Here is a 13,087-nt window from a genome sequence, read left to right on the forward strand (position 1 = left end):
TTCCATTGATCATTCATGCTATAAATTCCATATTTATTTTCCATCTAAAACTAAGAGAGAGAGATCTGAGGACTCTGTGCAAGAAACATTGATTGACCAGTTTCTGGTAATTTGGGGAGATAGCAGTGGCCTTGTTGCAGGGAGGGTTGCCTCAGTACATTTGCATTAGCCCTGCTTGCTTCTGTTAGGGTACATGATGAAGAAAATGGACAAACTTAACGTGACTAAGATTATGCGAAACAGCTATCAATAAATACTTCACTGAATTTACTGTATATGGGCTCTAGAAAATGAATCAAACTAAAACTGAAGTCCTCTTGCTTACAGCATCCAACTCAGTTGTTTATTTCCCTGTGTATAAACTTTTATGGTAACCAAAAACAGATGCAGAATAGGACATAATTCTTCTTCTTGTCCTTGGATAAATATCTGATTGTGTCTGTCATGCCCCTAGCAACAAAGATAATGCTTTGGTCTGGTTGAGTAATTCTTTGCCTTTCTAATGGACAAATGTGGCACTTTAGTCAGGGTCAAATGCAATCAAAAGACTGTCTGAGGTTGATTCTGGGGGTTAAAAACTGGAATCATGCAATCCCAGTTCTGCTGCCATTTAAGCCAGTGAAAGTTTTGCGATTAAAATTTTGCAATCTTTGAAGATTGGCCCCCTACCGTAAGTAGGTGAAGCCCCCGGCTCTGAAATAATGGAGTGTTACTAAAACATATGCCCATAACGCCCCCTGGTGAAAACATGCCAGTTCTTTACGGTCTGCAAATCTTGCCTCATTTTTCTTCGCCAATCTGGGGGACCAGCTGCCTACTGCATCTTATGAATAGGTCCACTAAGCCTGCAGAGTATTAAATGTATAAATTGCAAACTAAGGCAGGCTCTTCTCTGCTGGCAATTCCAAATTCACCTAAGGGAGTCTGGAGCTCTTACTCTCTTAAGTAGTCTCTCTCTCCTACTCCCTCAAGCTGGCAATTTAGTTGTGCATTAACTCTGTCATGCACACCAGATAGCAGAGCAGCTTCTTGACATTTCCCTTCAGCTCTGTGCTGCTGTACTTTAGTCTGTACCTACTGCCCGAAGCATGCAGAAGTGGAGTTGGTTCTGGTAGCATGATAGAAGCTAGTGCTTCCTCTAATCTTCATCTGAGAGCAAGAGGGCAGCCATTCTATCATACTGTTCTTGGGTTCTCAGCAATATGGCTTGCCCTAGAGCCAGCAGTATCCTCAAACTAACCACTTCTGCTCTCCTGTGTGCTAAACTAACTTCATGATCAAAGCCCCAGCATAATTTTTTTGGGCCCAGTACAAACTTGTAGCGCGGGTTGCTTCCCACACACATACCACAATCCCTCATCCCATACATACAATCCATGAAAAATACAAGCCATTAAATTTTTTTTGCTCATGATAATGGGGGTTGCAGCCTGAGCTGGGCCCCCCAGGGCCTCTGGGTCCCGGTAAAGTGTACCCTTCCCCTCCCCCCCCAAGTGGAGGCCCTGTTCATGATCCGTAATGTAAAATTTACAGAGCTCTCCTTCATCTCTTTTCTTCCACCCCTTACACAATCTCACTACTCCCATCTCTGTCTCTTCTGTCTTGGGTGCCGAGGTTGTGCATTGTAGGTGAGATTCTGTGCTGTCTTTGTGCCTGGAGTTATGGGGATCAATAGAGCAAAGGTCATTTTACAGCTCCTTGGCACTTTTCTAATTCTGTTTGCTCTGCGGGTCAGTGTGTCCTCCAGCATAAATTAAGAGCTGCCTCAGATGCCTTTGGGCTGCTCCATGGTGTAAAATAGCCAGTATTTTGCATTCCAGCCACTCTTTGTCCTATCCTTAATCTACCCTGGCACAGCCCTAGAGTGGATGCTTTACAGGGGCAGCATATAGCTGTTTTCTTTGGCCTTGTGCTGCCTCTGTTTTCAGGGAATTCCCCAGGGGGGATTCTGGCCCTCTGATGTTGCTGAACCAATGTAAAGGGGCTGCAAGGAGGCCAGAATTTGGCAATATATATGTCCTTCAGCCAGTGTTATCCCTCAGTTTCTCTTCCATTTCCCCCTGCCTCAAGCGACTGTCCTTCAAAGTGAGGGGTAATAGGACTTAATTCAGAGCTGTGCCTGCTCACATTCCTCTCACCCTCCTGAAAAATAGCTGGATTTACAGTTTCCTCAGAACCAGGAGCAGGGATCTAGTTCTAGTCTCCCACTCGATGGAGAGAGATACCACTAGGCTATAAAGCTGATCCAACTCCCCTGACACTGATACAAGTAGCTTCCTAAGATCAGAGTGTCTGAGCCTCTCAAACAAATTTCACACCCCTGGGGTAATCAAAATACAGATACATAAAATATGTAAGCCATGATTCTGTAGTAAAACGATGCCATGAGGACTCTGGGGCTTTGAAGAGATTTGTCAATAAGTGCTGTAAAATCGATCACTGAAGAGAAATATGACGGTGCTTGAGGAAAAGGCCATTTTAACTGCATGTGCTTCAGTGAAGAAACATATGATGGGCACTTAACAAGCCTTTGGTTCTGGCACTTGAAGTACAGCCATGAAGTTTGCTCCTAAAGAATGACATTTCCAGGCAGTGGTCACTCAAGTGCCATATGGAGGGCAGTCTATCTGAGACAATTTACAAGAGATAAGATTTGGAAAACTTAAGAGACTTTAAATAGCTCCTTAAACCACAGGCTAAAAGTCCCTAATGGTCAGAGGGAAATTTTAGAAGCTGCCTTAGAACAAGTACAAATGGAGCAAGCCTAAATGCAAGCAAGCAAGACTTGACATGTCTGAGCAGGTGAATGTTTTCCTTCTGCATCCTTTCGGACAAGAAGAAATTACCCAATGCTATTCTAATTTGATTACAGTTGTAAGACAGTAGACTTGCCCGCTGTGGTGGCTAAATGAGGTCATAGCTATCAATGTGCAGGGGCAGGCTTAATGCAATGCTTCTTCTGAGGGGGTGGTTCTCTCCAATATAAAACCCTGCTGCAGCATTCCTCTCCATGGAGTCTAGGGCTGTTCCAGGAGATCAGATTCTTTTCAGAGACCAGGGAGTCTTTCTTCCATTTTTTCCTCCCCCAACTGCAATAAGTTTCCCCACAAGATAATGGGGAAAAATTCCTGTGAACTTTAAAAAAAAAGAAAAAAAAAGAGGGCATTTCTTTTACATCTTCATATAGTTTGATGGATGCAATTATTCCAGGGCATTTGTTAACATTATTGCAGCTCAGCAGGAGCACCTTCCAGCGCAATGAATAGTAAACACTCTGGCCCCAATCCTGCAAATACTAATCCCCAGGTTTAGTTTTAAGTAGTCTACTCATGGGCATAAGTAGGATCAGGATCAGGGCCCACGTTGTTAAGATTGCAGACCAAATTATATGATTTAATTCAGTGAGATGTTTCTGAAGGCAAGATCAGAAATTGTTGGATATTTTATAGTCATCATTAGTTTTAAGTTTTAAATTTAATCTAATTGGTTTTGGAATCTTCTTATAAGTAAACCTATTATAAATCTTAAAAGACCATACTTGTCTGTTCTGTGATGTTTATTTTTTTTAAAAATCCACAGCTATAAAATCATTTTGAAGGTTTTATTAATTGAAAAGGGGAAAAAAAACCCTTCATTCCCAAGAAAGACACACCCAACCATTCTGCTATCTAATACAAAAATGGTTTATATCCAAATTAATTGTTAGGTCAGTTGTGCTACCCTAGGGATATCTGGGGTGACATGAGCTACAATATACTGTGGCAAGAATAATAATTCCAGGCTGTGAGACATAACTTTACAAAGCTACGCTGGAATAATTACTTAAATTAAGTTTTCACTATAAAGATGACCTCAGAAAATGGGGTCAAGTAAATAATATCGGCCCAATAACAGGCTCCTGCAAAAGGTTCTTAATTTAAGATTTTATCAGAATCATTCTGATCTGACAGGTCTTCCTCCCCTTCTCCCTTCAGGCACATGCATGGTGCCTACCTCCCATCTCTCAGATATTAAAGCTCCCAATGATGTGTGATTTGCAAACAGAGACTGGATATGTATATGCCTTACTTGGCACACAGTTCAACTCTTCATGAGATACTGAAATAATTAGTTCCTGCTTGGTAAGCAGTTTTTGAGGTAGTTCTAAGGCCACGTTTATGAGGTAAAACCCCATCTTACTTCTCAGGGCTGTGGTCCAGACTCTGCAGGATACTCTGTTAAATATGCTCTGACTGACCCATTGTTTCAATATGAGTATTCTTGGTACTTGTTTTACACCCAGCATGTTGCCTATTGTTAACTCCACTCACTCTCGTTTGTTTTGGTATCAGACAGTTTAGCATATCCATCCTAAAGTGACGCTTTTGGCCCAAAATTAGGTCTTAAAAAAAATCAGTTTCACGTTTTCTTTTTATTCATTTACTCACAGATGTCTCTGTTGTAGTCACCATGATAGTATCTTAGCACCACACAGGTATTACTGAATTTACCTCCCAGAACCCCTGCGAAGTACAAAGTACAATCATCCCTATTTTACACATAGGAAACAAAGGCACAGAGTGATTAAGGGATTTCTCCAAGGTATCACAGCCAGGAAACAGAATCCAGAGCTGCTGAATCCCAGTCCAGCCTTAATCACAAGAACAACCTTCCTCTTCTTATAAAACCAAAGACCAATAGGAATGTTTCTCCATGGATTCTAAATACTAGTGGGATTGTTCTAAAAACTAGTTAAAGTTTGCTTTACACTGATCAATTTCAGTTAAATAGGGCCTTAAAAGTCATTGCATACAATAGGTGATGGAAGTGCTGGTTCTAACCTGGGATTTTTCCTTTTCTATGGGCCAGGAGATTTCTTTTTCCTGATTAAGTTTATTTCCAAGAAATTGCAGCACATCTCCATCCCACAACACTCTCTATTTCTAAGGAGAGTTAGCTGATGGCTAGAGTTTTGCATACTGTGGGAAAGTCCTGTATGAATGCCAAGAAATCCCTGAAGATTAATTGGTTAACTGCTGACTCCTCCAACTGGCTTTAGGAGAAATTAGTGATAAACTGAAAGCCTTTGTAGGCTTTCTCTTTAATTCAGCATTAATAAGCTAGTTATGGGTTATGGTTAAGGGTTATGTATATATTGGTTTGTATGCATGTTAGAGTAGGAAAGGGCAGGGTAGGGGAACCCATTCTTTCATAGCAGTATCTGCAAACTACGTCCTGAAATGCGGCAGATCTCATTCAGACCTGGGAGTGAGTCGTAGTGAGCTGCTTTGAGACTTTTGATGCCACTGATTATATCCTCCCAAAAAGGGAAGGCAGCTGTTGTCCAACTAACCACCATAACTTACTCATTCCTGATGACCTTTTAGTAGTATGTGTGTTCTGAAGGTTTGTCGTCTGAGAGAGCAGAGTCACTCACTGATATCAGCAGAAGCTTTACAATTTGAAGGCTATTGTCCAGCAATAAATTGTCAAACCATACTTATTTCTCCGTGGATGTGTGCGTGTTCCATTTTTTCTGTGTGTTGGAGGAAAAAATAAACTAATAAAAATTTCTTTAGACAAGCAAGGTAAATTGCTGTCTTGTTTGTGCCTGCTCCACCTTCAGTTCCTCTACATAGAGTTCTGCCTTTCCAGTCTTTCAAACGCTGGCACTTTCCTGAGGGAGAAGATTGCAGTACTTATATGTATGTTTCTGATATCAAAAGCATTTAAAGATAAAAGTAAGCAGTCACATTTTTTTACCTGAAATCAGACAGTTTAAGGCTGTTATGACGTGGTCAAGAATGTCAACCAGATTTTATGCTGTGGACATACATTATTCTAGAGTTAAGGTATGTGAATGCATTATGCTGCAGTTTTTGCTTTGTTACGGTTCAGCCAACGCAGGAGTACCATATTATTCACCAGCCTTGTTCCTAAAGCTGTGCTAGATCTGCTTTAAATGCAGAGCCACGTTGGCTTGTGCTTCACAAAAAACAAACCAAAAACGCTGCTGTCCTAGAGGAAAAACAGAACTGTTGATGCAGTTAATGATTGTACCAGGTGTTTAAGAGGTCATTGCAAACCAGTGTTTCTTTAAGTGAACTAAAGCCATGTACATGAAAGAGAGGGAAGGGGAACGCTTTCTGACATGTTATTGAAAGGAGCTTTTCATGTAAATGTGCCCGTAACCCCTTAACGTCTAGGACTATTTTTTTGATATTTTGCACTCTTGTCTTCCAAGTGCTTCCCAAATGTTGATATTGGAACATTTTAAAGTGTAAATCTTATCTTCTTGGGATCTTCATGTACAAAATTATAATCTGAGGGAATGATTAAAAAGTGCATGTTATAGGTTTGCTGTGCATCCCTTATTTCAAACTGTAATCGATTAAAGGTGCCTGATGTTTGAAACATAAAATTTGAAACTAGGAGATTAACTTCATATGCTGTTTTTCTTTTTGTGTTCTAGGAATTGAGAGAGGACAACATCATATTAATTGAAACAAAGGCCATGCTAGAAGAGCAGTTAACAGTAGCAAGAGCTCGTGGTGATAAATTGCATGAACTAGAGAAGGAAAACTTGCAATTGAAATCCAAGCTTCATGATATAGAGCTGGTACACACTCTTTATATAACTATGCTATTTCTTAAAAAATTGTATTTTTAAACTAGGCTACATACTCTTTTTTTTAAATAATCTCTTGGAGTTGGGCAAATCCAATTTAAAAAGTTTTTACTGTGTCTCAGGCCATGTGACCTTGGCATCAGCGCTGTGCATCATTCATGCTTAAAACAGCATGGCACTCAGCTTACAATAAAAAAGTATCAAAACCCTGGTTGGTCTGCTTGGGAGAATGAAGTATGACAGATTTCAGGTTACATGAACATATATCACCAAGATTAAAATATTGAAGCCATGTACATTGATGTTAGTGGTTTTAGAATGTATCAGTTTAAAAATAATCTCTTTACATATGGGATGTGAAGATCTGCTGCAATGAACAGCTGTTCTTACTGGAAATAAAATGTATAGTTATTGCAGCAGTTCTATGGGGCATTGACCATTGCAAAAATAAAATATTCTCAATATTTAATGCTACATAAATCAGAGAAAAGGGGCTTATTACTTTGCACACAAATGAGAGACTTAAGAACTGGCAGTTGATCGCTCACAACTAAAAAGTCTAATAAATAACATTGACATTTATTACTTCATTAAACATATAAATGTTACTTCATGTGCTGTGTTTTAGTTCCTATTCTTACGGGTCTGTTGTTCTTAATTCATGCAAAGTGTGGTTTTTTAGTAACCTGAAAAAGATTTTGCTGGGAATGGAGGTGCTGGTCACACCCAGTAGTGTTATGCTAAATGCGCAGTTCAAGACATTGTACATTAAGGATATGAATGATGCCCAAGATTTTCAAAAGTGGCTTATGATTTTGTATGCCTCAAATTTTGGGTGCCCAACTTGAGACATCTTGAAGAGGCATGACCTGCAGAGGGCTGGTGCTCCTTTCAGGTGTCTCAAGTTAAACAACCAAAAATGTATTGCTCCAAATCACTAACCTAGTTGATATCTTTCATGTTGGGTCTGTTCTGCCTCTATTAGTGTATTATGTAGCATATAGAGATGGTTGTTCTCATTTTAATGCAAACATAATGCATGTAAATATTATTGGGAGTGATGCATGTGTCTCATAAGGAGAATGGGGGGAAGGGGTGTGTGTGAGAGAAAGAGAGAAAACACATGCCTTAGCATATATGCTACACCAGTACTTTATAGAGTGGTGTAGCTTTATGGACCAGTGAAAGTCTAGCGTATTCAATACCAGCTTGCTTTAATGGAAAGCTTTCTCTGTGTATAAACTTATTTTCATCTGTTCATTAGAATCATTCCATTTTATCAATCAGTAGTAAACAACTGAATTCCAGTGGGAAATGTGGAACACTTTCCCATTGAGCCCTTGCATATGTGGTGCATTTTGCCTGTGAAAGGAAAGAATTAAGTCAAGAAGTTAATGTCAATTAGAAATTACTGATTTCCTATACTAACAGCACTTATTTCCAATTACAGCATGTGGTATCACTTGCTATGATAGTTTAAGTACCTTATACGAATTTATTTTCCATCTATTTACATGGTTTCTTTGTATGCTGCATGAAATTGACAGTGATGTGACATGAAGATTTCACTTTTTGGTTTTTCAAGAAATGAAGAAAAAATATCTCTGATTCTGTGATGCTTATCTTTAGCTTTAGGAAGGGCAGAGAGCTTATTGTAAAGCCCACATAATTTCAAAAAGTGTCAAATTATGCAGGCTTGATTGTATTAAACATGTCTTGAAGTGGTCCATTTTAGTATTCCAGATAATTAGAGATGGACTTGAACCAAAACCATGAATCTTTGTACCTCTGAAACATGGGGAAGTTTCATTTGGAATCTGGCCCATCAGTAAGGTGGCCTTAATCTTGGATCTGTGAAGTGTCTCCTTTATTTTGTATGTGTATATTAACATATGCACACGTTGTATAGAGAGGTCTGTTCAACTCTGGATGTGTCACTCCTAGTAATGATAATTGTGCAAGCATTAAAAGGCTGACCAAACTGCCTAGTTAATAAGCTTAGCACGACGTTCCATTTGCATGCTCCTTCCACAGGACCGGGACACAGACAAAAAGCGAATTGAAGAGCTGCTAGAAGAGAATATGGTACTGGAGATAGCACAAAAACAGAGCATGAATGAGTCTGCACACCTAGGCTGGGAACTAGAACAGCTGTCAAAGAGCACAGACCTCGCAGATAGTAAGTAGCAGTCATGAGGTGACTCTTAATAATTATTGTTGTGCTTATGGACGATTTCCTTGTAGAAGAGGAGTGGAAAGTGTTACTGAATTGGGCAGGAAGCCAAACCTGAAACTCCAGGCTCAATAGTTCATTTGGGGAAATAAATTTCCTTATGTAACCAGTTGACTTTTTATTATTTAAGCTGAACAAAAAGCTTCTAACAATGCAACAGCTTCCAACTTCTTTCCTTATATTATTTAACTATTAACAATGACTTCTTTATATTTAAATCTCCCTGGAGAAAGTGCCCAAAAACAAATAAATACTCCCATGTGTTACACAATACCAGCACAGGGTATTTTTAACTGAATAGTTAGTGGCTGTGGGGAGTCAATGACCCTTCACTACTCCCAGCTGATCTTTAAGTCCCAGGATCTTTAATCCTATGCTGTGAGGTAACTATTTTTAATAGAAGGTGAAAAATTAGTGAGAGGAAGGGGAAATAACTGGCTGAATATTTTGTAAATGGGTGATTCATTTTCAGTAATTATATGCAAAACATTAAAAAAAAAATCAGTGCCCTGTATTGCTAATTGATTTCTATTTATAGAATTTATTGATTTCTGTTTATAGAAATTAATTCAGTTTATAATACTAGGATACAAAATCATATTTTAAAGAATCATGGGAAATGTAATATGACCCTACTGGCAAGAGTTTTCAGTATCAAACCTTTACTGAACACTTACCTAAGACTCATGCACATGCTTAGTTTTACACACTCTGAGTAGTTTCGTTGATGTCAGTGGGCCAAATCACATCATGTAAACCTCAGCACATGCAAAAGTCTTGGTAAAATCAGGGCCTTAAAGTTATGGCTGTACTCTGTAAAGTAACTATGTAAAAATGGCACCAGCTTGCTCCTCAGTTTGGCTTGCTGTGTGTATTCTGAGCTATATCTACTAACAGTAATGACTAATTAGTTCTTATTACTTTTTACTCTGTTAGCCCTGCAGAGCAAGCGCAGCAAAGTTCAGAGAGTGAACTGGATTCTGTTCCTTCTTGTGCATCAAAAATATGGTTTCATCAAAATTGAAAGATTTTGGGAAAACAGTTCAATTTTTCAATGAAAAAATTTAATACAGTGCAAAAATTTCTGCCTCATTTCAAATTGCTATTTTTATTTCATTTCTGGTCTGGGTTTTTTCCCCTCTCTCTTTTTTTTGCTTTTTCCTTTATTTCTCTTTTGCCACTGAATGCATTAGAATGAAAGATGTTTAGATTCATTCCTGTTTTTTGTTTGTTTTTGTTTGTCCACTTTGTAATCTCTCAAAACTTCCTCAACTTTGGAAAAGTTATAGAGGGGGAATAATAATAGTAATTAATAAACTTTGTAAATCTTTCAATGTGTAACTCTTAAAAAGTTGTAGCTTTTCAAAACTTCTCCAGAGTAGCAAAAGGGAAAGTGGGTGGGAGTCAAGGACATCATTTATTTTATTGCACTCAGTGGCAAAAGAAAAGGGAAGGTGGCAAAATTTTGAAAATTTGAATTAAAAAATTATTGCAATTTTTGGGGAAAAAAGTTATTTAATTTTTTTCACCTTGTGAAATGAAAAAAACATAATTTCAAAATCTTTCACAAAATGTTTTCTTGTTTTTTAACCAGCTCCATTTATGAAGTTCCAATTAGTTATACTTTATCCCACTGAAGACAGCTGGGTTGTGCTGATGTAACTGAGAGCACAGTTTGGTCCGTGGAACTTTTAGATGTGGTGATGCATGACAAAGAAAGAACCCAGCTTGACTCTTGGATTTCAGATAGAGTTTGGAAGGGTGAAATATAGAAAAACTTTTTTTTTTTTTTTTTTAACTTATGAAAAGAGCACAGTTGATACAGAAATCACTGGCAACAATAAGCGTGGAAACTAACAAAGCCATTTTTAAAGTCTTTATTTCAGAAAAGAATTGAAATTGATGGTGTTAGTGTTAAATGCCGATGGGACCAAAGCTCACCGGTGTATGGCCCATAAAGAATATGGCTGTTGTAAATCATTCAGCTTCCCAGGAGTCTCTGCCAGTTGTGAAGTGCTGTTTAACAGGTTGCAGCAGTGCTGAATTTTGTCTGTCTTCTTGGAAGAATGAGTATTTTCTAAGACTTGAACACAGAGTTGATGTCACTTTCATGTTAAATATATGATTTTTCTGTAGAGCGTAGATTTGTTACATTTGAAACAGGAAGTAGATTTTTAGTTACTCCACTGCTGAATTACTAAAATCAAACATCGTGAAAAAGGTAAATGTGTAATGTAGATGCTGGTATTGAGAAGTCACATGAAATGTGATAAAACTTGTGAACTCTAAAGACCTGTGGTGAAATCCTGGCTCTGCTGAAATCAGTGGCAAAACTCACCCATAGAGAATTCTCTGTGATTGATGCTTAGTGCATGTGTATCCAGCCTTAAATACACACCCCGCTTCAGTGTGTTCCTGTTGAAGCAACTGGGTAAACCAAAGAACGGGCACCCAATCACCTGAACGTTTTCCATGGTTAATTGATACAAAAGTTTTAATTGACCATGCGCTGCAGCTGCAACTTCATGGTATAAATTATTGAAAATGAGGTTTTTTCCTAGTTTCAGAAGTAGATATTTTTAGAATTTCTATCTCAACGGAAGTGATGGATTCTAGCCCAGGGTGTCATCTAAAACGTTTCTAGTTAACCATTCAACTTAATAGCTAACCCGACTCTTAGATATGAGACTATGAAGATAAGCAGCTCTTCAGACATTGTGTCTTCCGTCACTTTCCTATTCATGAAGAGAGGTAACTATTATCTATGGAAGCATGCACCATTTTTTACATAGGTGTTTTGATTTAGGGACCACTCTACCACCTAGGATCAGTAGAAGCGTTAAGGGTGTGGCACCAATTATCTACGAAAAGACCAGTCTTATGATCCTAGAAATGGGCCCATTTATTAATGTGTTAAACTCCTGCATTCTGATTTTTATGTTTTAACAGCTAGAAAGTCCTTTGTGTTTGAGCTGAATGAGTGTGCGTCGAGTCGCATTCTGAAGCTAGAAAAGGACAATCAGAGCCTGCAAAACACCATCCAAGAGCTCAGAGATGCCTCTCTGACCACAGAAGAGAGCAGCCTAAAGCTTGTAGAGCTGGAGAAGGAGAATCAACAACTTAGCAAGAAGGTAACTCTCACTAGGTTGATGCTGACCTAGCTATTTGGATGCTGATTCTGTTTGTTCAAACAGCGTGCAGGAACTAGACCCATTACACTCTGCAGCTCACAGCGTTCCTAAGTGATGCTTGATGGCCGTGCTGCCAACCCGGGAGAGCTCATGCATGTTCTACATGTTCTACATGCATGAGCTCTCAGCTCATTTTTGTAGTGCTTGCCTAGATAATTATCATCTTCTATTATACACACGCTCCCCTCCCTTGTATGTGCATTCCACTGTCTACTCAGGTACGCCGACAGGAATGACAGCAATTGCTCCCGTTTCCTGAATGCCGTCCCAGGGAGCTATTCTGCTACTGGCAGATTGTGCTCTTGTTCTTGTCCCACTGCCTGTTCCTGTGACAAGTACTTCCTCAGCTTGTTCTGTTACAGGGGAGAAAGCAATGGGCCACAGTCAAATCAGTGAAGTTACAGGAGAGGTGAATTCAGCCTGATGTATTTTTAAAGAAACATCCTCTGCTGTTCACGGTCCTTGATTGACTTCTCCGCCTTGTCTCATTTTTTGGCAACCACAAAGTTCTGCTGCATCTCCCCTTCCCACAAAGCCATGGTTCTTTTCATTCCTGATAATGCATGTGCTGCTAGTCACATTTTTGCTATACTCCCTTATTGTCTGTTGATACTTTTAGCTCATGTGCCAGCCCAGCTCTGCCTTTGAAAAGGGGTGTTCAGTTCTGCCACAGCCACCTGCTTTGTTTTTGTCTGGCTACAGCACACATTCTGATCTCCAATTAACATAACCCAGTGCTAGTGGAGAAACAGGATGCTTGTTAGTTTGTTGCATTTGAAGAATTCCCATGTTAGGAACTTAGTTTTCCTCACCCCTCCACACACACTAAACCCTAATTGTGATATGGGACCCATTCCCCCCTTTACTTTTACTGCTGTAACCATTGTCTTTTGTGGTACTGATACAGGCTTATACAACACTTCAACTCCAAAATATGTTGGGCTCCCTTCTTTAGTCAGCTTACCGTTTAAAGATGTGCTGACCATTAGGATGCCCTAAGTGGGAGGGAGAGCTCATTGCTGTGTTGTATATAAGGGTCTAGATGTAGATTGGCTG

At 39.2% G+C, this 13,087-nt stretch overlaps 1 protein-coding gene across 4 annotated transcripts in view; it reads left to right on the forward strand.

Annotated features, from left to right (window-relative positions):
• Positions 1 to 13,087, forward strand: part of CCDC88C (coiled-coil domain containing 88C) — a 129,871-nt gene that overhangs the window by 77,859 nt on the left and 38,925 nt on the right. For all 4 annotated transcript variants that reach the window (XM_067547077.1, XM_067547079.1, XM_067547080.1 and 1 more), the window contains exons 11-13: positions 6,452 to 6,598; positions 8,642 to 8,786; positions 11,790 to 11,971. In XM_067547077.1, the coding sequence (XP_067403178.1) occupies positions 6,452 to 6,598; positions 8,642 to 8,786; positions 11,790 to 11,971 (474 nt within the window). The remainder of the gene's footprint in view (positions 1 to 6,451; positions 6,599 to 8,641; positions 8,787 to 11,789; positions 11,972 to 13,087) is intronic.

Source organism: Emydura macquarii, unplaced genomic scaffold (genome assembly GCF_026122565.2).
Source record: "Emydura macquarii macquarii isolate MOO-44397 ecotype Brisbane River unplaced genomic scaffold, CSIRO-AGI_Emac_v2 contig_1229, whole genome shotgun sequence".
In the NCBI taxonomy this organism is placed as follows: domain Eukaryota; kingdom Metazoa; phylum Chordata; order Testudines; family Chelidae; genus Emydura; species Emydura macquarii.